The 26,085-nt window shown below is 38.0% G+C and overlaps 1 protein-coding gene across 1 annotated transcript; it reads right to left on the bottom strand.

The window, feature by feature from the left end:
* Positions 1-2,138: 2,138 nt before the first annotated feature.
* On the bottom strand, positions 2,139-20,382 carry LOC125656310 (kelch-like protein diablo). Its single transcript, XM_056145805.1, has 9 exons — positions 20,219-20,382; positions 18,767-19,034; positions 12,874-13,762; positions 11,799-11,904; positions 8,119-8,146; positions 7,826-8,086; positions 6,483-6,663; positions 5,777-5,974; positions 2,139-2,350 (listed from the first exon to the last, which is right to left on the bottom strand). Exons 1-9 carry the CDS (start codon positions 20,360-20,362, stop codon positions 2,293-2,295), a joined length of 2,133 nt encoding a protein of 710 aa, XP_056001780.1. The 5' UTR covers positions 20,363-20,382; the 3' UTR covers positions 2,139-2,292.
* Positions 20,383-26,085: the final 5,703 nt, after the last annotated feature.

Genomic DNA, 26,085 nt, shown 5'->3' with positions numbered 1-26,085 from the left:
GACAAATCGAGCCAAAGATGATTCGATCCTGCACGATAATTTTTTTGGTTCTTTTTAGAATGAGATGTCACCATTTCCTTGAACATCACCCATACAAATAATTTTGAAAATATCTTAACACGCAATTAATTCGACCGTAACATCGATAAACATTCTGCAAGATGCAAAAATTACAAGGGTTCGGTTGTCAGATCGAAATTGAAGTTTTGTATCATTTGTTCCCTAATAGCAAATTAGTCTATATGAATAAAAAAAAAAAAATTTGTCGTTTTAAAAAGGTGTATCGTGTACATTAAACCTTTTTTTAAGCGACGAAAAAAGCAGATCTTGATGGTGGATTTTTTTAAAATAATTTACTTGTGAAAATGTTAGAAGAATGAAAAGCCAACGCGATGGTAGGCGAATCACGCACAAGAAAAACACGGCCCGAATATACAACAGAAAAATTTCAACGTTGGGATGTTTTACACAGGATAATTCGTACTCTCAAGTATGATTACGGTATTCCTTTTTTGAAAAAAAAAAAAAAAAAATGGGAGTGCAACTGCCAAAATATCGTGGTACAAAAATGATTTTCTTTGGATTAAATATATTGCACCCCCCCCCCTAAAACCCCAAGTTCAAGCTTTAGATCCATCAGCTAGTAGGGGCGCAGCCCCCCCCCCCCCCTAAAATTTTCAAATTTAAGGTAAATCGTGGTATCTTGTTTAGATAAATGTACTAAACGATAAAAGAAGCAATAATTTCTTCCACTCCCAGAGAAATAATTGACAAAATCTTTTGATTTCTTGAATTACTTTATTGGGAGAACTTAATGTTTTCCAAAAACCTTAAAATTTGCGTCATTTTATATAAATTTCACCTTATAAAAAATGATGGAAAATAGCACAAATGACTAAATAGGAGCATATTTCAAGCCCTATAAAATCTGTAAAATTCGGGATATCAGAAAATAAAAGAAAATGGCGAAAAATCTTTACACAAATAATGAATACGCCCTTGACCCGTAGAAAATCTCTGAACTTACAGTCTACAGTTCTATAATTTCGTTGATGTTTCAGATTCTTTGAAGATTTTTTTTTTAACGATAGAAAGAATTTTATAAGGTTTCTTGACATATTCCAAGTTCGGGTTACTTTCTGCATCCGGAGAATCGCGGACAAAGCAGTGCTGACCATTGTAGATATGGAAGAATTTGCCATAATGAATTAGATTTTCATTCATTCCCCCACATGCAGCTACACAGGTTCGCAACAAGCTGAAGGTTGCATCACAGGGAGCATTCATTAAGTCGGTCTTAGTTAAATATATGAGTATTATTTTCTGATATCAAAAAATCGATTTTCTGATATCAGAAAATACAAATCATTTTTTTTATATAAAAATGATTTTGATATATCAAAAAATCAAATTCTTGATATCAGAAAAACAAGTTATTTATTGATATCAAGAATTTGAATTTTTAATAACAAAAATCTGATTTTTGATATAATCCAAGTTCTTTTTTTGATATCAAAAATTTGATTTCTTGATACATCAGAAAATGATTTTTTGATATCAATGATTTGATTTTTTGATATCAAAAAATCAACTTTATTTTTTGATATCAAGAATTAATTTTTGATATCAGGAATTGGAATACTTGAAGGCTACTAGAATCATGCAGTACAGTAAATAGAGGTTATCCAATCCCAAAATATACACAGTTATCTGCCCTTAAAAAGGGCATTACCTGCATGTCTATAAGGATTATACTATTAGTCGGATACAATTTTTAATACCTGAACATTTCAGAACAAAATAGTATTTCTTTTTTTATTTCTCCTTCAAGGAATATACATATATCTGTATAGTTTTTTCTAGAATAACTCCCAAAATTTTGCGTGGTTTTTTTTTTTTTTTTTACAAAACTGGTATATAAAAGAACAGATATATATGTATATATATAGTGGATGCTTACTCCTCTTAGGCACTGGTCCCACCTCTGGTGTGTCCAGGGGTCCGTGTTTGCCCAACTATCTATTTTGTATTGCTTATAGGAGTTATGAGATTGATCACTGTTCGTTATCTTCACTTTTCATATATATATATGTATGTATATATATATATATAGAAAGAGAGAGAGAGAATATTAAATGCATAATCTTTATTATAAAAACAGCATATACATATACATATGCGAATTACAATTAATATTTACATTTTTATGAACTTTTCTACAAAATAGTTAGATTCATAATTCAGTTTTTACAATAGATACACTTCTACAGGGTTCATTACGATGTGGAACATTCACAGCCAGAACAGAGACTTCAACTTGTGCCGGGTTTGTTCCCGCTTCTTAGTCCACCTGTCAAAAAATAATTAATTTGATCACATGCTGAAATAACAAGAGGTCACGGACCTTAAAGGTCATCTGAGAATCAAACAACAATTTTTTAGAATCCTTTCCTCTACTAAACAAGAGGCCCAGGGGCCTTATAGGTCACCTGAGTATCATGTAACAACCTTCCAATGTTTGAATTAGGTTTGTGTTTAAATATAAGAATTTTACTTTTGGATGGAAGAAACATTGAATAGCTATGTGGTCAGCCCCGCCTTTGCACCAGAACCCCTGACCCAGGGGCCATAAATTTCAGTTTTGAAAGAAGCATCCTTGATCATCATTATCATACTATTAGTTTGTCTACTTAATACCCAGCAGCAGAGGAGAAGATTTTCAAAGAAATAAAATGCATTTTCACTATATGACCAATAGGGCCCCACCCTAATACCAGAACCCCTGACCCAGGGGCCATAAATTTCACAATTTTGAAAGAGGCATCCTTGCTCATCATAATCATGCTATTGGTTTGTCTACTTAATACCCAAGGACAGAGAAGAAGATTTTCAAAGAAATAATGCATTTTCACTATATGACTTATAGAGCCCCACCCTAGCACCAGAACCCCTGATCCAGGGGCCATGAATTTCACAATTTTTAACAAGAGGTACTGTGAGCAATGCTCACTAAGAATACCCCCCGCTTACCCCAATCTCCCAAAGGGTGTTGGTAATAGGTATAAACTACCTCTTTTCTGAGTGTTGCTACTTCGATGTCCAGTGCACATGACCTTTGACCTTTTGACCCCAAAGTCGATAGGGAACATCTTCATCCCATGGGTAGTCCATATGTATGATATGGTGACTGTAGGTGGAAAGGATAACGCTTTAGAGCCCGGAAACCATATTGCTACTTCAATGTCCAGTGCGCGTGACCTTTGACCTTTTGACCCCAAAATTGATAGGGAACATCTTCATCCCATGGGTAGTCCATATATATGATATGGTGACTGTAGGTGGAAAGGATAACGCTTTAGAGCCCGGAAACCATATTGCTACTTCAATGTCCAGTGTGCTTGACCTTTGACCTTTTGACCCCAAAATCAATAGGGATCATCTTCATCCCATTAGTAGTCGATATATATAATATGGTGACTGTAGGTGGAAAGGATAACACTTTAGAGCCCGGAAACCATATTGCTACTTCGATGTCCAGTGTGCTTGACCTTTGACCTTTTGACCCCAAAATCGATAGGGAACATCTTCATCCCATGGGTAGTCCATATATATGATATGGCGACGGTAGGTGGAAAGGATAATGCTTTAGAGCCCGGAAACCATTGCATCTACAGACGGACGGACAACTCGATTCCAGTATACCCCCCCCACAACTTGTTGCGGGGGGTATAAAGAGGCATCCTTGCTCATCATTACCATGCTATTAGTTTGTCTACTTAATACCCAGAGACAGAGAAGATTTTCAAAGAATTTCTACATTTTCACTATATGACCAATAGAGCCCCACCCTAACACAAGAACCCCTGCCCCAGGGGCCATGAATTTCACAATTTTGGTAGAGGGCTCAATGCTCATTATAATTATGCCCACAGTTTGGCTTCTTGATGTCCAGGAGTAAAGAAGAAGATTTTTTAAAATTACACTCATTTTGATGGTTTTTGCCATTTTCACTATATGACCAATAGAACCCCACCCTAACACAAGAACCCCTGCCCCAGGGGCCATGAATTTCACAATTTTGGTAGAGGGCTCAATGCTCATTATAATTATGCCCACAGTTTGGCTTCTTGATGTCCAGGAGTAAAGAAGAAGATTTTTTAAAATTACACTCATTTTGATGGTTTTTGCCATTTTCACTATATGACCAATAGAACCCCACCCTAACACAAGAACCCCTGCCCCAGGGGCCATGAATTTCACAATTTTGGTAGAGGGCTCAATGCTCATTATAATTATGCCCACAGTTTGGCTTCTTGATGTCCAGGAGTAAAGAAGAAGATTTTTTAAAATTACACTCATTTTGATGGTTTTTGCCCCACCCCTCAGGTCCCAGGGGGGCAGGGACCACGAATTTCATAATTTTTGTTCCCCTTCACCCACAGATGCTGTATGCCAAAATTGGTTGAAATTGGTTCAGGGGTTTCAGAGAAGAAGCTGAAAATGTTCAAATGTTGACGCACGACGCACGACGAACGACGACGGACAAAAACAGATAGCAATAGGTCACCTGAATGAATTCAGGTGACCTAAAAATGAATGACATCATCCTGTACAGGCTTTACAAACAGATGAAGAAGGCTGGAGACATTTCTTAAATTGATCTAATCATGTGCAATGTATCTTGACATTTTCATATCCATCTTCATGGCTTATTTAACTCCAAATCATGGGGGCATGACCTTCCCATTCATAGAAAAAGACTTATTCACTTACTCAAATCAGTCCGTATTGCTCTCGATGCCTAAGCTGAACTTATCTTAATTATACCCAAGTGTAAAATTCATAAGCACTCTGTGTCATATTCATGGCAACTTCTACATCGAATACATAGGCAACTTCTACATCGAATACACAGGCAACCTCTACATGGAATACATAGGCAACCTCTACATCGAATACACAGGCAACCTCTACATCGAATACACAGGCAACCTCTACATCGATTACACAGGCAACCTCTACATCGAATACACAGGCAACCTCTACATCGAATACACAGGCAACCTCTACATGGAATATATAGGCAACCTCTACATGGAATACACAGGCAACCTCTACATCGAATACACAGGCAACCTCTACATCGATTACACAGGCAACCTCTACATCGAATACACAGGCAACCTCTACATCGAATACACAGGCAACCTCTACATGGAATACATAGGCAACCTCCATCAGGTTTATAGGTCGCCTCTATGTCAGATTCATGAATATATACCCTCTAAGTTAGAATCACTGGTAGCCTCTGTTTCAAATTCTTAAATATTCTCCGTGTCAAATACATATGCACCCTATGTCGGATTAAATATGCACACTCTGTCTGTAATTCATACCTATATCCTCAGTGTTAAATACGGCTATTTAATCTTTGACCAAAATGAAGTTCAAGAGTCTGAACAAACTTTTCATTTTTTACCCCCGCTGACCATAATAATAATTTCTCTAGCCGTACCGAACCTTTCTTTCATGTGTAGCAGTCAGCCGAGTTTGATCATCAGACACAGGTCTTCAGTCCCAGTATACAAGTGCTTCCAGTTACCCAGAGAATCTCTACTGTATCACTTTACAAAGTGTGTCCCATAAACGAGCCCTTATAAAATCTCATGTCATGCCCAGTTCACCATTTGAATGATTATCATTCAAAAGTCCTAATAATTGTGGGAAACTGTGTGTGATTTTTCTATTGATAAAGCAAAGATTTGATTTCATTTACTTGTTGAATTCCTCATTGTAGGTCACTGTGTCAGAGATGGAATAAGTCTGACCATTGGACAAGCATCCATATCCTCCGCTTAGATAGATATTGCCGTTCTCAGCGGTAGCACGAGCACCTGCTCGAGGCTCAGGCAGGGCTTTCACAAAGAACCAACAGTTGTGTCTGGTATCATAGCACTCCACACTGTTTAGAAGACTGAAAAATAAAAAGTCTTAATCTCACAAACCATGTGATAATGCAAATCTTACAGAAATAAACAAGAGTGCCGCAAAGCGGAGCATATCCATTCGCAATGAGTGTCTACAGGTTTTTTCTATAAAATAACGTATTGACCTTGATATTTGACCTTTTGACCCCAAATTCAATAGGGTTTTCCTCTCCTGACAACAAAGCTACATGTGAAGTATCAAATCAATTGAGCAAAATAGTGTCTAAAAGCTTTTTCTATGAAGTCCTGTAGAGACCTTGAACTTGAACCCAAAATCGATAGACTTTTTCCCCTTTTGATAACAAAGTTATATGTGAAGTATTAATTCAATTGAGCAAACAATGTGGCCTGTAGAGTGTCTACAAGCTCATATTACACAAACACAAATGAATTGCAGGGGGGAGGGATAATAATTATTGTTTAATATGCAAATTCATGAAACAGAAACTTCCACTGAAAGAGTCTGATAAAAACATCTTAAAGTAACTGACTCACCGATTGCCTTCCCCTATTCCTCCAATGGCATAAATACGACCATCTTCAACACAAAGTGCATGCTGCATTCTAGCTTCCTTCATAGGAGCAAGAGACTTCCATCTTTTGGTTTCATAATTGTAAACCAGGACCTCCTTTTTGGGGTATGGGGTTTTTTCTTTGCCTTTGTACATGGTTCCACCTAACACAAACAGGATAACCGTGTTGAAGATCATGTTAACCCAAATGTATCCACAAGTTAAGATTCTCCTTTACATTTCCTTACATTCAAAAGTGAAGATGTTCAACACAAAAAGTGCTATATTTAGTTCTTTTTTAATCATTATTCTTATTTTAACAAAAGAAATATAAAGATACATAAAATGAAGTTTTGTAAATGCTCTCTCTGTCTGTCTGTCTGTCTGTCTGTCTCTCTCTCTCTCTCTCTCTCTCTCTCTCTCTCTCTCTCTCTCTCTCTCTCTCTCTCTCTCACACACACACACACACACACACACACACAAACACAGAAATAGAATATTCATGTTCTGAGGTTGCTTTAAGCAGCATAAAAACATGTTTTTAAAATGGAAATAATTCCGATTTGACACTGTGAGGAGACCACAAGGCATATACATTGCACTCTGATGACTCGTGATCAGTGTTATATAAACAACAATTTGTCTTCATTAGCTACCCATGCACCTATCTCTGATGACTCGATCAGTGTTATGTAGGGGTGAAACGATGCATCGCAATGTAGTGATCTCGAGTCGATGTTCAATTTATTCGCGGTCTGTTTCGGTTTGATACGGTTCTAGAATCATTGCACACTTTGTTTTTGATAACACGGTTTCTGATTGGTCAATGGAAATTTGAAAATTGCCCAATCAATGTACGAGTAAACTTTGCTGTATCAAAATGGACACAGTCGAGTTGAAAAATGTACCCCCAACGTATAAATCCTGGGTATGGCGACATTTCGGCTTTAGGACAAGTAATAAGAGTGTTGCTTTATGTTAAATGTTTTTACATTATGTAAAATTTATTTGCAGAGAGCAATAAATACCATGAAACATAAAAAATCTTAGCATTATAAAGAATTTGGTACATGCTATTGTATCAAATCAAAAATCATCGAATCGAGACTAAAGTATCGAAAATCGAATCGAATCGAGAAGGTACTGTATCATTTCACCTAGTGTTATATAAACAACAATTTGTCTTTATTAGATCTACCCACCTATCTCTGATGACTCAGTGTTATGTAAACAACAATAATCTGTCTTCATTAGATCTACCCACCTATCTCTGATGACTCAGTGTAATGTAAACAACAATAATTTGTCTTCATTAGATCTACCCACCTATCAAATACCAGTGGTTCCCTTCCCAGATCATGGACTGTTTCTTCTCTTTATCAGAAGTCGTAGATTGCCCAACTCTCTCCTGGGTCTGCTCGACAGTCTTCCGTTTATGTGGTTTATCCCTTCCTTCAGCAGTAGTCCCCAATTCCCTTCCAGTCGCCTTTTCTCTGGAATTGAGAGCATCTTGCTTTCTTGAAACCTCCTCCTTATCGGCAACTCTTCTCAAAAGAGCATCATTCCTTTTTCTTTGATCTGCATCAAACTTCATCCTTGCCCTTTCTCTTTGAGCATGCATTTTTTCCTCATGTCCAATTTCCTCAGCTAAAAATTCAATGAACATTAACATAGTCATTTTTTCCCCAAATAAAATTATGATTTTTGTTTAGTTTAAGGTTTGATAAAATCCCATTGAAGATCATTTAGAAGTACTGTCAAAACTTATTATCTTGAACTCGATGCGACTGAGAAATTTTTTTTAAGATGTCCAGGGATTCGAGATACTTAAAGAATAAGTGGTTGGGACTTCCAAATCACTTTGACATATTCATGGTATTTGAGATATCGGTGTTCGAGATACCGAAGTTCATCTGAATTTGTATATATATTTAATGTCACGCTATTGGATGAAGCGTTTAATGGGATTTACATTTGGATTTTCTGTACTGGTGAACGACACATTTGTATATATTTAATGTCACGCTATTGGATGAAGCGTTTAATGGGATTTACATTTGGATTTTCTGTACTGGTGAACGACACATTTGTATATATTTAATGTCACGCTATTGGATGAAGCGTTTAATGGGATTTACATTTGGACTTCCTGTACTGGTGAACGACACATTTGTCCGATACGCTGGATGAGCTCACACTGCTCCGCATGTAAGCATGCATGTTGAAGTCACTCGCCAAGTCCTCTGGCATGTGACTAACCTCAACTTCAATATCGGGTTTGGTACATTCAATGTCTGAGCTAGAATGTCGCTGGAAAAAGAAAAGGAAGGAAGACAGAAAAGAGAAAGACAGATTACATAACAGACAGAAGCAGTAGGCAAAGTGGACTAACCATGTTAACAACTAGAACTGTCCTAATGGGACTAATACCCCCCACGGGGCATATAAGATGATGGGAAATATTTAATGCAAGCACATTGGATATTTTCACATTATCTACAGGGCAATCAATGTGAATGCAGAAGTGTATATTCTACAGTACAGCAGTACATGAAATATTAAAAATATGCTTAATATAAACAATGAATACTATCTGGCACATTTTAGGCTGTATGATTGCAAATCCCTGGTCAACTCTTCTAGTCTTTAGTTTATATTCACTTTGTTAAAGATCATTATGTTATGCCAACTTTACTTTGTCATTGATTTTGTCAGTAAATAAATGACATTAGCTCAAGTATTGGTATTATTGTAATCTTTTCCACTGGTATAACAACTCTAAGTAGCTGCAATAAAGGCAGTTTACTATGAATACCATTGCCAGGGATAGTTGAGATTATAAATACTATCTGAGAAATAAGTATTTAACACACATGAGAATAAAGTTTGAATCAAATCTGTTCTACGGTATTAGAATTAAACTCTGGACAAAGTGCGCAACCCCCAAAATGAAAAGAAAATGTGCGTAACTTCTATAACTGTTAAAATATTTCAATGAAAATAGGAGATGCACAACTACATAATATATAGAAGATGTGCATAAAGTTTGAATGAAATATGTCCAGCGGTATTAGAAATAAACTTCAGACAAATTGCATCTACGGACAAACGGACGGACGGACAGACAGACAAAGTGATTCCAGTATACCCCCCAAACTTCGTTTGCGGGGGGTATAATAACAAAATTAAAGGACCATGGGCCACAGTGGTCACCCAAGTCGCTTTGCTTGGGACACAACCGATAGTAGGCGATTCAATAGTGGAGTAAGACCAACAATGGATAACAATACATTTACTAGTAAAAACTGATGAACACTAATGTCATTTAAAGAATACTGGTATTATATTGTACAGTTTCATTCTTAGCAGTGTCCTACCATACCCCTAATGATGTGTCCTACCATACCCCTAATGCTGTGTCCTACCCTACCCCTAATGTCATGTCCTACCCTACCCCTAATGATGTGTCCTACCTTACCCCTAATGATGTGTCCTACCCTACCCCTAATGACATGTCCTGCCCTACCCTAATGTCATGTCCTACCCTACCCCTAATGATGTGTCCTACCCTACCCCTAATGATGTGTCCTACCCTACCCCTAATGATGTGTCCTACCCTACCCCTAATGATGTGTCCTACCTTACCCCTAAAGATGTGCACTACCCTACCCCTAATGTCATGTCCTACCTTACCCCTAATGTCATGTCCTACCCTACCCCTAATGTCATATCCTACCCTACCCCTAATGATGTGTACTACCCTACCCCTAATGATGTGTCCTACCCTACCCCTAATGATGTGTCCTACCCTACCCCTAATGTCATGTCCTACCCTACCCCTAATGTCATGTCCTACCCTACCCCTAATGTCATATCCTACCCTACCCCTAATGATGTGTACTACCCTACCCCTAATGATGTGTCCTACCCTACCCCTAATGATGTGTCCTACCCTACCCCTAATGTCATGTCCTACCCTACCCCTAATGATGTGTCCTACCCTACCCCTAATGATGTGTCCTACCTTACCCCTAATGCTGTGTCCTACCCTACCCCTAATGTCATATCCTACCCTACCCCTAATGACATGTCCTGCCCTACCCTAATGTCATGTCCTACCTTACCCCTAATGATGTGTCCTACCCTACCCCTAATGATGTGTCCTACCCTACCCCTAATGTCATGTCCTACCCTACCCCTAATGATGTGTCATACCCTACCCCTAATGATGTGTCCTACCCTACCCCTAATGTCATGTCCTACCCTACCCCTAATGATGTGTCCTACTCTACCCCTGATGTCATGTCCTACCCTACCCCTAATGATGTGTCCTACCCTACCCCTAATATCACCCTAACATGAACTCCGTGGTCAAATTTGATTTGAACAAATTGAATTGAATCCTAGCTTCATGAAAATACATGCATATTGATTTGAAATTTTTTAAAGATATTTTTCTTTTATACATCTACTTGCAATACTAAACTATTGATACCCCATTATGGACCAAAAGGGCCATAATTTTAACAATTATGTATGCACAATACAGGGGCGGATCCAGGAATTGCGGTTACGGGGGCGCCACTTTAAGAGGCAGGAATTCTTGAGGCTCCTGGATTTTACAGATTTTATAGGGCTTGAAATATGTCTCCAATTTAAGTCATTTGTACTATTTTCTATCATTTCTAATGAAGTGAAATTAATAAAATGACGCATATTTTAAGGATTTTTGGAAAAAATTAAGTTCTCCCAATAATCAAGATTTTATCATTTATTTCTCCGGGAGTGGAAGAAAATATTGCTTCTTTTATCATTTGTATGAGATTCATTAGTGACTTACACTTAAGCAATTAGGACATTAGATTCATTAGTGACTCACACTTAAGTTAAATCAGATAATGAGATTTATTAGTGACTTGCCCTTAAGTAATTAGATGATTATATTCATTAGTGACTCACACTTAAGTTAAATTAGATAATGAGATTTATTAGTGACTTGTGCTTATATAAGTAATATAGATAATTAGATTCACATGAGATTCATTAAGTTAGTGACTCACACTTAGGTAATTTAGACAATGAGATTCATTAAGTTAGTGACTCACACTTAAGTAATTAGATGAGATTCGTTAGTGACTCACACTTAAGTAATTAGATGAAATTCGTTAGTGACTCACACTTAAGTTGAATTAGATAATTAGATTCGTCAGTGACTCACACTTAAGTTGAATTAGATAATGAGATTCATTAGTGACTCACACTTGATTAATTTAGATAATGAGATTCATTAGTGACTCACACTTAAGTAGCTGCTGACACTGGAGCTGCTGTCGATGCTGTTCCTCTGGTTTGGGACATCAATGTCCAGTGGATCCTGCTCCTGAAGCGAGAGGGAGGTCTGCACCCTGTATCAGAGGTAAACAAACAATTATCTATTATTGTACAGTGTGACAGGAACTTAATAAAAAATCATTGCAGGAAGGGAGACAATGCAACGGACCAGACTGGGATTCGAACCGAGGCCCCCTGAATCTCTAGTCAGGTGCTCTACCTTCTAAGCTAACTGGCCACCGGCGATCGAACCTGGTTGACCGCTACATTCCTCCCTCCTTAAATGTCTTCAACCCAGGATCTTTATCCCCTGGCAGGCATTTTCACCTATCAGTTCCAGGGCTGGTCTACAGCACCAAATGTAATACCAACAGGGAGGGAGAAAATGTAACAGACCAGACCGGAATTTGAACCCGGGTCCCCTGATTTTCTCTAGTCAGGTGCTCTATCAACTGAGCTAACTGGCCACCAGTGATGGAACCCGGTTGACTGCTACATAGGATCAGTGGTCACTGAGAACCAATGAATACATCGTATGTCGTTTAACTGAATTTGGTCAACAGCAGAAAGATAATTGCAAGCACGTACAGTAAATAGTGTAAGTTGCTCAAGGAAATAAAGTAACGTTGATCGAATCAAATGATGTATTAGCTACTGTCATGTATTTTGTCAGCCATAATATTCAGTGAGTATTAAGTGGTAAAGAGCAATCTCAGCGATTCTAGAACTGTTCTTAGTCTTCATAGTACATATATACCACTATTCAACTCACAAAATGTCAAATCCATCACACAATTTATAAAATCACTGGTAGCAACCTACAGTAAAATTAGGGCATCAGGAAGTCTTTATATGTATACGAGTCATATTAGAAATAATATGGTCAGAAAAAGAAAATGACAGTAAGTTGAAATGCGAGTCTCCCAATTTTCAACCTGCAATATATCGAAATCTCACCTTGCATTTTATTATAATTTATAAATCATGATAACTTTTGAGTTCAGTCTCCATATTAAACGTTGAGTAAATAAAAACTTGTTTACCAGTTGGCAACGGTAATCATTTCCACACAAAGTGAGCTAGTTCTCAACATGGGACACTTCTTGTAACATGTAAACATCTCCTTGTTGGACATCAGCGGGAATCGAATGCACTCCATTATTTTCTCCAAATGTTTAGCCCTCTCCTCTGAGTTATGGTGGTTCATCCAGGCCACGCCAGCACAAAACACATCCATTTCCGACGTCACATTCAGGGTGTCATGGGACAACACCATGCAAAGGGTGTCAATATCCATGTCGAAGAATGCATGACACTGGGTAGCCTGGATGAAGCGCTTTGCTATTATTTTCATGATACAGTCGCAAAATTCGGTGTCTGCTGCTGTTTTTGAAACCGGCAGCAGTTTTAATAATTCCTCATTGTCAAGTTGTTTTACCCTCTTGTAGTACAATTTTCTTATTTCTTCAACACCAAATATCTTTGCTAGTTTCATGATGTCAGGGATTTCTGCTGTGTCAATGGCAATATTCCCATTATACATGTATTCTATAAACAACTTGACCGCTTTCACCGACGCCCCTCTGATGATGACTTGCTTTGGCATTCTAGGCTGCAAATTAAACTCCTCAGTTTCAAAAATCTCCGCAAAATAAGGACTATGACATGCTAACACAACTTTGTGTAGCAGAATCATTTCATCGCCCACTCGGAAACACATGTCACAAATCTTTCCATTCTGGAAGCTGTCTCTAATGTACGAGCCTATGTGGGCATAGTGTACATGACGTCCTTTATCGGTAGGAGCCTTCCTGGACTGGACAGGTCTGGTACCCAGCTCTGCTGACTGCTGGCTAGCTTCGCTGAGTAATGACACCCGGGAACTCCCTTCGGTCGATGCAGGTTGTGGGGTTTGATTTTGGTTTCTATCATCTGTGAATGAAACAATATAACCCAATCAAATCAATGATATAGGATTAAACATTCTTTTTGAAGAATTTATCAATGCAGTGTTAACTCTGGGCGGCGATTTCACTCACACACTGAATAGTGTGAAGCACTTTTATGTTAAGTTTGTGAGAAAAATGTCCAGAGTTTACACATCGATAAATTCTTCAAAAAGAATGGTTGATTCTTATAATTCCAATTCATTCACTGTTTTAACAATTTCAAAAACTCAAGTAGTTTCCCTGCACTATATTATTTGTTTTCAAGCAAGTATGCATATATCGTGTTTTCGAATTTATTGATGTGTAAATTCTCGTTCAGCTTTATTTTTGTCCAATCAAAACAATTGTAATAAATAACATTGGAATTATACAAATATATTTTGCATTTAATCTTGTCATGATTTTCCAAACGTTGAAATTGATGCTCAAGTTCTACGTAAATGTACAAATTTTAGAAACTTTTTTTTTGTTTGTGTGTGTCAAAGTATTATCTCGATAATTTGCATGAAAGAGAACTGCAGACGGTCATGCATACTTAATGTTTCTCGTTATTTTGGCTGCATGTAGATAAATTATTTCCAAATTTACCAGTCTATTGGATTTGTGCAAATATTTCTTTATGCAAGCGCCCCAAAGGCCTTATCAGTCGACTGACTGTCAGTAAATACTAGTAATATCAAGGTCCTATGGACTAAGACATCTATAATAATTTTTCTGTTCTGCATATCTAAGCTATAAATCTTAACTAATATCAGCAGCACTATAAAACAAGATACAAATGACCCTGAATGAAAGACTTTACACGATATATGTCATATTAACACTAGGCGTAAAGTCAGAACCCTGGGGTTGCAAAATTCACAATTTTGGTACACTTCTTTCTACATTTCCTTACAATGTGTGTAGTATTTATCCAGACAATTAGCAAAATCAAAGAAGTCTTTCGAATGATAAGAAACACTATGATAATTTTGGCCCCATCCTGGAACCAAAACGATCATAAAATTTATAAGAATGATAAAGAGCTACCTCCTCCTTCTACTAGTTTCAATTTAGAATCAATAGAATTAAAGAAAATGTTATTCAAATGTTTTACAAATAAACTCTTATAATATGCGAAGTTAATTGGCAAAAAGATGAACCACTTTGAGAAAATTAAAGAAGCAGCATTACTACTCCCAGAAACCTTTAGATATCAAGGAACCCTCGCTGAAGGAAGTTAGAGAAGTGGTGAGGAAAGCATGGGCAGGATCAGCACCAGGACCAAATGGAATTTCATACAAGGTCTACAAGAAATCCCCAAAACTTCTCAACAGATCATAGACTTAGAGTCATCTGGAGGAGAGGACACATACCACCTTGCTGGCATGTAGCAGATGGATGCTTTGTGCCAAAGGAGGAGAAGCTGAAGGAAATCAAGCATTTCAGGACCATATCACTGCTCAATGTGGAAGGCAAGATCTTCTCAACATTCACATGTAAGATGGATAATGCCCTACATAGTGGAGAATCGATACTTGGATACGTCAGTTCAGAAAAGGGGAATTCCAAGATTCTTGAGACACTTAGAGCAAACTAGTGTCATTTCCCCATTGTCTGGCTAGATCTAACAAATGCATATTGTACAGTTCCATACAAGGACACATTCAGGCAGTGGAGATGAGGAACCAAGGAAATCGCATTGATAGAAAATGGTACAGACGGCACTACAGTGGAGTGAATTATGAAATATTCACCTTTCCAACTCCAGTTTCTGTTAAGAGTTGTGTGTGAAGTGCTGCCAACACCAACGAACCAGAGAATCTGGGTACTTGCCACAAACATTCAGCAAGTTCCAACATCTTGCCACGTTGCCCTAAGCTAGGGAAGGCATATATGTGAAGACATTACCAGGTTCTCAAAGCATTAGCCAACACATACAAGACAAAGCAGAGGAAGGATTATATACACACTTATTATATAATTTCAATTTCACCTCTTCTTTTTTCTTTAAAAGTTTGCGGGCAAATATCACACGATATATGCCCGGAAACATTCCGGCCCGCAAACATTATGTCACAATCAAATTTCTACGCCGTTAATTTTCAAATTTTTCATGTTTTTCATCTTTTACTCAGTTAAACCGATAAACCTATTGTTAAAAATAAAATTATTGTTAGTTTCTAAATGAAATTGAAAGTATATAATAAAAAGGTTACAGACTTTGTATGGGAAATATGACTACCTCGTTTTTTGTCGCAAACGGACCTCGCAAGCTCGGTCCATCTACGTGCCAAAAAACTTGGTCGTCATATTTTCCCATACAAAGTCTATAAGGATCAGCACAGTTCATCAGCTTTGTCAGAAGCAGGAGCAGACTACCGGGATCACCACACAGTACAAAGACAGCACACTAAGCATAGCAAGAGATCAGGAGCTATAAGTCGACCTTGGGAAGAAGCTAGTATTCCCAACAATGATAGAGACAACACAACAGCCACACGTCCAGCTATTATCTGAGGGCAAGAAGGAACTGGTGGTGATAAATCTGACAGGACCTTAGGAGACTTGATGTCAGGAGACCTATGAATGCAAAGTAGTGTTGAAAAATTTCATAATCGATAATTGGTCATAATTGGAAGAACTGTATCGATCAATGATCGATATAATCAGTATTTACATGTAGTTAATAAATGTTTATTATTTTTGGGGTTATTTCTATTTAGTTTTATGGATATGTGCAGCATACACACCAGCTGGTGTCACTGAATTCCCACTTTTCAATATGGAGTCCACCCTGACTCTCCCCCGTACATGTCTCGAAATAAAAGCGGGATTAACAGTCAGATGAATCTCAGATTAGATATCAACTAGTGTACAGGCAACTATCAATTATGAAAAATAGAATCGATAATCGCCGCCCCGGGAATCGAAGAGCCAAACACGATCGACAATCGGTTGTTGGCGACAATCGTTTCATCACTAATGCAAAGTAATGCAACATATGATGATATGGTGACTGACTGCAGGAAACTTCCGAAAGAAGGACAGCAGGGGTGGAGCTTCCCAGTCAAAGTTGGGACTCTGGATTTCCCAGCAGCATCTTGTTGGAAGATGATGGCAACACTGGGATTGAGTGAGTAAAGAAGGAAAAGACGAATCAAAGACCATGGCTACAGCAGCTGAGAGGAGCAACAAGCAGGTTGTGGCTTAGAAGAAAGCTGTGACCCTTTGGAGCTAGGTTTGGGCACAATATGGGGTCAATAATTTTCATGGGAGTAAAGATTGAAAAATCTTTTAACAAGATTGCTGCGCATAGCCAAATGTTCCCATCTGCTGGAAAAAAAATTGAAGCAAAATAGTCCCATAACTCCTGTAAAATTTGTAGAATCAAAATTGGGGTGGAATATGATCAACTACATATTGTGACTAACAATCCTGCAAAATTTGAACAAAATCTGTACAGCGGTCTCTGAGGAGTAGCATTCACAAAGTGTTTCCATAGTGCAGAACACCAAAAAAACGGTAAATTCCCAGAACTCCCACAAAATGTGTTGAATCAAAATGATGACAGGATATAATCTTACAGTCCTGCAAAATATTAACTAAATCGTAGTAGTAATGTCCGAGGAGTTCCGTCCACAAAGTGTTCCTATAGTGTAGCAAGTACACATTCAACTAAATCCCATAACTCCTGTAAAATATGTCAAATCAAAATGGTGGAATGACATGATCAACTGAATATGGTACGTGACTAACAATCCTACAAAATTTGAAAAAAATCTGTTTAGCGTTTTCGAAGAGTTGCCTCCACATGTTCTTACAGTGTAGCATGTACAAATTCAACGGTTCCATAACTCCTGTAAAATTTGATGAATCAAAATGGTGGTGCAATATGATCAACTATATATGGCGACAAACAATCCTTCAAAATCTGAACAAAATTCGCTGCATGGTTTCGGACGAGTTGCACCCACAATGTCAAGTGGGATGTACGGACACACGGAGCCCTGAGTATTTCTATGCCCCCTTCCAATTGTTGCGATGGGGGACAAAAATCAGTCAAAAGCTAAACAGCAGCAGGGCCAGCGTGACTCAGCTGAGCGATGTGGCACATGAGCCTCTTGTTGAAAATGTATGAGAGTACGAACTGTGATGCTTCACATTGGCATACTTCATGAAGCGCATTATAAAATATGAATCGAAACTGATTTTGACAAAATGTTAGTACATGTGGCAAGTACTGTAGATTCCTTATTTTACGTGAGTAATTAATATCGCGAAATGTCTTGTAGACGTTAAATCCCGCGAACATAAATTCGCAAGTGCTCTGTTGATCAAGAGTTTTTACATGTACTCTAACAATATATTTAAAATAAAAGTGCATAATTTTGCATTTCATGAAAATACATGATAATAAATTCCTGAAGAAGAACTGAGCAGCAACACCAAACAAACTGTAAGCATAGGATTTGAAATATATTGGTCAGATTTATTGTCAATTTCCTAATAAAGCAACTCTTGAAAACTCGAACTCTTGATTTCTCATAGTTTTGCTGTGGTCCAGTGGACTTCCATTTATCAAAAGTCACCTGTTCATGTACTTCAGTCAAAAATGATCTTTTCAATTTTATGGCCCATAGGAAAAACTCTAAACCCAGGGGCATTGAATTCGAGTACCATCTCATACATGTAGTAGAACTCTTTCTGCTCATTTATCAAATTCATCTACTCATAGTTTGGTTGTCCAAGACTTTAAAGAAGATTTTAAAGAATTAAATCAATATGACATTTTCCCTCTAAAGAATAACCCTGGGTTCTGTCACTCAGTTTGTCAACTAGATGTGCTGGGAAAAAAAGATATTCAAAGATTGCATCATTTTTTATATCAGGTTTAAGCATCATCCTTCCTGTTCCCCTACTGACCCCCTGCTTTTTACTGCCCCCCCCCCCCCCCCCCCCCACTCAGAAATTTCTGGATCCACCACTTCTAAATACTCATACTTGCCTTTGTAACCCTGAATATCCTCCATCTCTGACATGCCTAGTACAGCATTGGAAATCCAAGAGCTTACATGTGCATCTTTATCCATCTGAGTGGCATATTGCTGGCACATGTAACTATGCATGCTGCTGGATGGGGTTGAACTCTTGGATGACAAGGATCCACCACTGGATTGAGATCTGGATATTTGATGTGGAAGTAATGGTGTGGAACCCTGGGAATTTTTCTCACTTGGGAGATTCTGAGGTGGCACTGCCACTTTTGCTGCTGCCTAAAAATATACACATGTATATAAGATAGTTAATTTAGATTACATTAACTAATCTAATTTCACTTGTAAATTCCAATTTGATTACATCATTTGACTTGCATGATATCAACATATAAATAAATATATTAAAAATTTTAAAAGATCACAAAGCTGACTGAGTATATTCGACTAGTTTTCTGACTTTTTCTTCCATTATACACTTGATTCAATGAAGTAAACAAACTAGTTGAGCATACTCAATTGGCCTTGGGATAGTTTTATTAAACTGACCAAACTAACTTTATATTTATATTCCTTATGATTTGACAGCATATGGCATGACTTAATGTCCAGAGAGAGAAACTAAGTTGACATTAAGTCATGCCATATGATGTAAAATTATAAGGATTCTATATGCTGGGTCAGTTTTTTGTTGTTTTTTTGTTTTGTTTTTTTTGGGGGGGGGGTGTTTGGGTTTTTTTTTTTTTTTTTTGGTGGGTTTTTTTTTTTTTTGGTTTTTGTTTTTTTTTTTTTTTTTTTGAGAGAGAGAGAGAGAGAGAGAGAGAGAGAGAGAGAGAGAGAGAGAGACTGAGTTGACATTAAGTCATGCCATATGATGTCACAATTACAAGGAATTCTATATATGATATAATTATTAAGTTAGTTGGGTCAGTTTATGCTTATTTATAAAGCTCTTCAAAGTTTGTACCCCATGTATAAACTGTCCAAACACAATACATACGATGTGTAAATTAAGTAGAAACTGAATAAACACGAACCATCAAATTCTTAAATTCATTTTACTGGATGTGACTTTTCTTGTCAAGTGAATATTTTAAAAAATCAAATTATAGATGTAAAAAAGCAAACTCTTAAAATGCTGAACAAGAGATATTTAAAATAAATATTGAAGATGAAAATATCACGAATTTCAAGTTAAAAATCTTGTGGGGGGAGACATGAAATGAGAGAGTAGACAGTTTAGAAGTGTAAACAGACCTAACATTAATGTACAAATCTAAAGACTGATGACGACCAGGAGTAATCCGAGATTCCTCCGACTAACCCCCCCCCCCTTCCGGTTTTATATTGTGACATGGCACAATGTAAATATGGGGACAAGAGTTAGAGGGTTCTCGGATTTTGCAATGCGTCATGTTGAGGTAAGCAGGCCTAGATGCCTGTATGGAACAAATGTCTCTCACCTGACGTTTTCTTTCCTCCCAGCAGGCCTGCGGGTCTGCATCTTCTTTTGAAAAAAAACTGTATATGTTTCGCTCAATATTAATCATTGGTTTAGGGGGAATCCCTCGAGATCGAGACAAGTACAACTCTGCTGCACTCGCCATATTTGCGTTTCAATGTTGTAACTAAGGAAGGTTTGAAGATGAGCGCGCATCAAACTCCCGGATATTAATCCAGTACAGTTTAAATAATCCAAAGGCTATATTGAAGGACATATACCCATATTGCTATTTCAGCTATTCTAATAGCTTGAAATATGAAAAATAAATGAAAAATGAATGATATAAAACGTTTACTGTGCTGAAACAAACAAATTCTTTGGTAACAAAGGAATGCTATTTAATTTAGTAAATGCTACTGTCTGCTGGTCGTCATGGTAAACATGGAGGGGGTGTTGCTAAAACACGAAAAAGAAAACACAATGAAATCAACGTTGTACTATATTTTGAAGTAATCCGCCTTTTTGAAAATTAAAATTATTTTGTTGCAGGAATCTTATATATGAAAAAAGATAATATTATCTCCATCTCAGTTACATTCTACGGGTACTATTCAAAGTCAGGCTGCATATCGTCACAGCACGCTATTGGCACACAATGTTTCCATGTATATTTACACGTAGTTCATCTTCGCTAGCCAAGGGTGACCCATATTTTCATCAACAATATGAATATGTTTATATGATTAAAATAGAAAATACAATAGGATTGGTTTGGAAGGATATTTAACTGGTTTCAAATTAGAAAATAGTAGCGTATTTGAAATGTACAACCCCAAAATTATAATTTTCTTCAATAACACTCTCAATTATAGACCTATTTTGATGATACAGCGACGGTAACGTACATTTTTCGTGCATATTTGAAATGAAATTATCCTCTTTTTTAACACTTTGTCATTATTTCATGTATTTAGATTTGATAAAAAGAAAATATGAGACAAAATCTTTAGACATTTTATTTTCATTATGCATAATAGTAATATTAATATCTTTAACTTTTATTTTTAACAAATCATTTTGGTGTTTGAGCTCTTATATTGAGAATGGGTGTGCAATAGGTATGTCGGATCATGAAACAAATATATTATACTGTTCAAAGTACTATTTTTTTATCAAAGGATATGTTTGATTGTTGGTTTCAGGGGAATAGGTGTAGAAGGTGTGAGGATTCTTTCTTCTTCTTATTCTTCCAAAATTTCAAAAGAGTACAAGTCAGTCTCATCAACTCCCACTCCATCAGAACCTCAGTAAAACAGTCTCATCAACTCCCACTCCATCAGAACCTCAGTAAAAACAGTCTCATCAACTCCCACTCCATCAGAACCTCAGTAAGAATAGTCTCACCAACCCCCACTCCATCAGAACCTCAGTAAAACAGTCTCATCAACCCCCACTCCATCAGAACCTCGGTAAAACAGTCTCATCAACTCCCACTCCATCAGAACCTCAGTAAAACAGTCTCATCAACTCCCACTCCATCAGAACCTCAGTAAAACAGTCTCATCAACTCCCACTCCATCAGAACCTCGGTAAAACAGTCTCATCAACTCCCACTCCATCAGAACCTCGGTAAAACAGTCTCATCAACCCCCACTCCATCAGAACCTCAGTAAAATAGTCTCATCAACTCCCACTCCATCAGAACCTCGGTAAAACAGTCTCATCAACCCCCACTCCATCAGAACCTCAGTAAAACAGTCTCATCAACCCTCACTCCATCAGAACCTCAGTAAAACAGTCTCATCAACTCCCACTCCATCAGAACCTCGGTAAAACAGTCTCATCAACTCCCATCCCATCAGAATCTCAGTAAAAATAGTCTCATCAACCCCCACTCCATCAGAACCTCGGTAAAACAGTCTCATCAACCCCCACTCCATCAGAACCTCAGTAAAACAGTCTCATCAACCCTCACTCCATCAGAACCTCAGTAAAACAGTCTCATCAACTCCCACTCCATCAGAACCTCGGTGAAACAGTCTCATCAACTCCCATCCCATCAGAACCTCAGTAAAAATAGTCTCATCAACCCCCACTCCATCAGAACCTCAGTAAAACAGTCTCATCAACTCCCACTCCATCAGAACCTCGGTAAAACAGTCTCATCAACTCCCATCCCATCAGAACCTCAGTAAAAATAGTCTCATCAACCCCCACTCCATCAGAACCTCGGTAAAACAGTCTCATCAACCCCCACTCCATCAGAACCTCAGTAAAACAGTCTCATCAACCCTCACTCCATCAGAACCTCAGTAAAACAGTCTCATCAACTCCCACTCCATCAGAACCTCGGTAAAACAGTCTCATCAACTCCCATCCCATCAGAACCTCAGTAAAAATAGTCTCATCAACCCCCACTCCATCAGAACCTCAGTAAAACAGTCTCATCAACTCCCACTCCATCAGAACCTCGGTAAAACAGTCTCATCAACTCCAACTCCATCAGAACCTCAGTATAAACAGTCTCATCAACTCCCACTCCATCAGAACCTCGGTAAAAATAGTCTCATCAACCCCCACTCCATCAGAACCTCAGTAAAACAGTCTCATCGACTCCCACTCCATCAGAACCTCAGTAAAAACAGTCTGATCAACTCCAACTCCATCAGAACCTCAGTATAAACAGTCTCATCAACTCCCACTCCATCAGAACCTCAGTAAAACAGTCTCATCAACTCCAACTCCATCAAAACCTCAGTAAAACAGTCTCATCAACTCCCACTCCATCAGAACCTCGGTAAAACAGTCTCATCAACTCCCATCCCATCAGAACCTCAGTAAAAATAGTCTCATCAACCCCCACTCCATCAGAACCTCAGTAAAACAGTCTCATCAACCCTCACTCCATCAGAACCTCGGTAAAACAGTCTCATCAACTCCCATCCCATCAGAACCTCAGTAAAACAGTCTCATCAACTCCCACTCCATCAGAACCTCAGTAAAACAGTCTCATCGACTCCCACTCCATCAGAACCTCAGTAAAAACAGTCTCATCAACTCCAACTCCATCAGAACCTCAGTATAAATAGTCTCATCAACCCCCACTCCATCAGAACCTCAGTAAAACAGTCTCATTAACTCCCACTCCATCAGAACCTCGGTAAAACAGTCTCATCAACTCCCACTCCATCAGAACCTCAGTCAAAATAGTCTCATCAACCCCCACTCCATCAGAACCTCAGTCAAAACAGTCTCATCAACTCCCGCTCCATCAGACCATCAGTGAAACAGTCTCATCAACTCCCACTCCATCACAATCTCAGTAAAAACAGTATCATCAACTCCCACTCCATCAGAACCTCAGTAATAACAGTCTCATCAACTCCCACTCCATCAGAACCTCAGTAAAACAGTCTCATCAACTCCCACTCCATCAGAACCTCAGTAAAATTAGTCTCATCAGCCCCCACTCCATCAGAACCTCGGTAAAACAGTCTCATCAACTCCCACTCCATCAGAACCTCGGTAAAATAGTCTCATCAACTCCCACTCCATCAGAACCTCAGTAAAACAGTCTCATCAACTCCCACTCAATCAGAACCTCAGTAAAACAGTCTCATCAACTCCCACTCCATCACAATCTCCGTAAAACAGTCTCATCAAATCCCACTCCATCACAATCTCAGTAAAAATAGTCTCATCAACCCCCACTCCATCAGAACCTCATGCAGTAAAAACAATCTCATCAATTCCCATTCCATCAGAACCTCAGTAAAATAGTCTCATCAACTCCCACTCCATCAGAGCCTCAGTAAAAATAGTCTCATCAACTCCCACTCCATCAGAACCTCAGTAAAAACAGTTTCATCATCTCCCACTCCATCAGAACCTCAGTAAAACAGTTTCATCGATTCCCACTCCATCAGAATCAATGGTCAGACCCTCAATAAAGGATACTGCAATCTCAGATTGTGTACAGTACGTTCGGGAGATAACTTATGCATGCATGTGCTCTTTCATCGTCGCTAGCCACAGTTACTGAGTCCGGTAGTTCCTACCCTACCTCAGTAGTATTTAAACGGAGACAATAGGCGTGGTTTGTATAAACGGAGACAATAGGCGTGGTTTGTTTAAACGGAGACGATAGGCGTGGTTTGTATAAACGGAGGCAATAGGCGTGGTTTGCGACGATGGTGCTTTTTATAACGCGGAAATATAAATTTAAATCTAGTAACTCTCAACTTGTAATTCTGAGAAAAAAAATCCTCTTGATTTTATAATCGCCCAAGGGGAGATTTGAATTTGGGGATATACACTTCACTAAATTAAACCGATGGGGGTTCTTGTAATATATAAGAAATGTTTTTCTCTCTCTCTCTCTCTCTCTCTCTCTCTCGCTCGCTCGCTCGCTCGCCGACCAAACCCACTAAGTGAGGACGTCCTCACAATGTGTAGAAGAGAATACACACATATTATTCTAAAGGCGAAAAAGTACTATGTTAGGTATAGCTATAGGGATACCTATAAAAGTTTATCTAATACTCGTTTTCGAATGATGAAAAAAAAAGTTGAAGGTGGCGAGTAATGAGATCAGCAAACAGGTTTTTTAATGAAGGTGGTCAATGAAACTTGTAAACAATTCAGAACTTAGCGACATATTGACGATGAATTACCACTCACCAGGCATTCGGCATTTCTAGTATATATTTTCCTCCGTTATGTAAGCAATAAGTTATATACTACTCAATGTGTTCGTCGTTTGAGTTGTTTAATTATTCCAAGAAGAGCCTGGAACACTTGCCTTGCTCTTGTGCTCGTCGAGCCCTTGGCAGTGTTTCAGACCAGACACGTATTCATTTCCAACGCATTCAGAACCTTTTTGCCTGTTTGGGTTTGGTGTTTAACTTTCTTGCAATTATCTGTTAGTATGAATTATTTTATATTCATTAACAAACTAAAATGTTTTTATAAGATATATATTTTATTTCAGACTAAATCAGAACAATCGTTATAAACAGTGAACATGCCGCGAGAAAGTGGACACGTTAAGCTTAAATACGATCCCGGGGCGCCGTCATGGTGTTGTGAATTATTGTGGCAGAGGATACCCCGGCCTTATCTTGTTGATGAGGAGGATGGACTTGAAGACAGGACTATACATAGGCTTGGTGGCAGCTGATTCTTTTGGCCTATGATGGATGATGCAGTGTGGTATCCCAAGGTAAACATAGCAATTGTTAACAATCCACCCCAAACCAGTAACAACGAGGCATGTAGAAATTGAACCAGATACCTGTGTTTTTATTGGACTATTAATAATATACATGTATTTTAACAATTATACAAATTTCATGTATGTATATATTGTATATTTTCTCTAATTTTAAATTTAAATTTCTTATGCAGTTCATTTTTCTGCCCGTTCAACAAAGAAAGGAAAGACCTTCTATTATCTATATTTTTCTGTTGTTTTTTTTTTAATATTTAATACTTTTAAGTTGGCAAAAATGGATATTATTGACCTGTAAGTTATTAAATATATATTTTATGTATTCTACTGATTTTCAACAGATTTCTTGGCAGAAGGAAGTCCATAGTGATAAAAAGGGAGGGGGGGGGGTTGTTTAGTGGACATATAATGAAGGCGACTATACGATAAGAAAATCTCCGTGCGTGTTCGAATACCATTACTCAATACGCTTGCTTCCATGTGGGGGTTTCTTCGTAACTAAAATCTATTATGCAGTGTCCTCTACGGAAGTCGATAGGTGCCTGGGTATAGAATTAATATTCATTTAACTGGCTGTCGCCACTTGGTTTATCTGGCACCGCCACTTAATTTATGTGGCGTCCGCCACTTAATTTAACTGGCAGTCACCACTTATT

The sequence above is a fragment of the Ostrea edulis genome, chromosome 7 (genome assembly GCF_947568905.1).
Source record: "Ostrea edulis chromosome 7, xbOstEdul1.1, whole genome shotgun sequence".
NCBI classification, from domain to species: domain Eukaryota; kingdom Metazoa; phylum Mollusca; class Bivalvia; order Ostreida; family Ostreidae; genus Ostrea; species Ostrea edulis.
The sequence above is the reverse complement of the archived record's forward strand: the minus strand, read 5'-3'. Positions and strand labels throughout refer to the sequence as shown.

What these genes read in the sequence shown, in the direction of transcription:
- LOC125656310 (XM_056145805.1), bottom strand. Translation starts at nt 20,362, where the DNA reads ATGGCGAGTGCAGCAGAGTTGTACTTGTCTCGATCTCGAGGGATTCCC. An exon ending in GTGTCAGCAGCTACTTAAGT is followed by an intron (nt 8,147 to 11,798) that starts GTGAGTCACTAA and finishes TTGAATTTTTAG; the next exon opens with CTGAGGAAATTGGACATGAG. An exon ending in GGAATAGGGGAAGGCAATCG is followed by an intron (nt 5,975 to 6,482) that starts GTGAGTCAGTTA and finishes TTTATTTTTCAG; the next exon opens with TCTTCTAAACAGTGTGGAGT.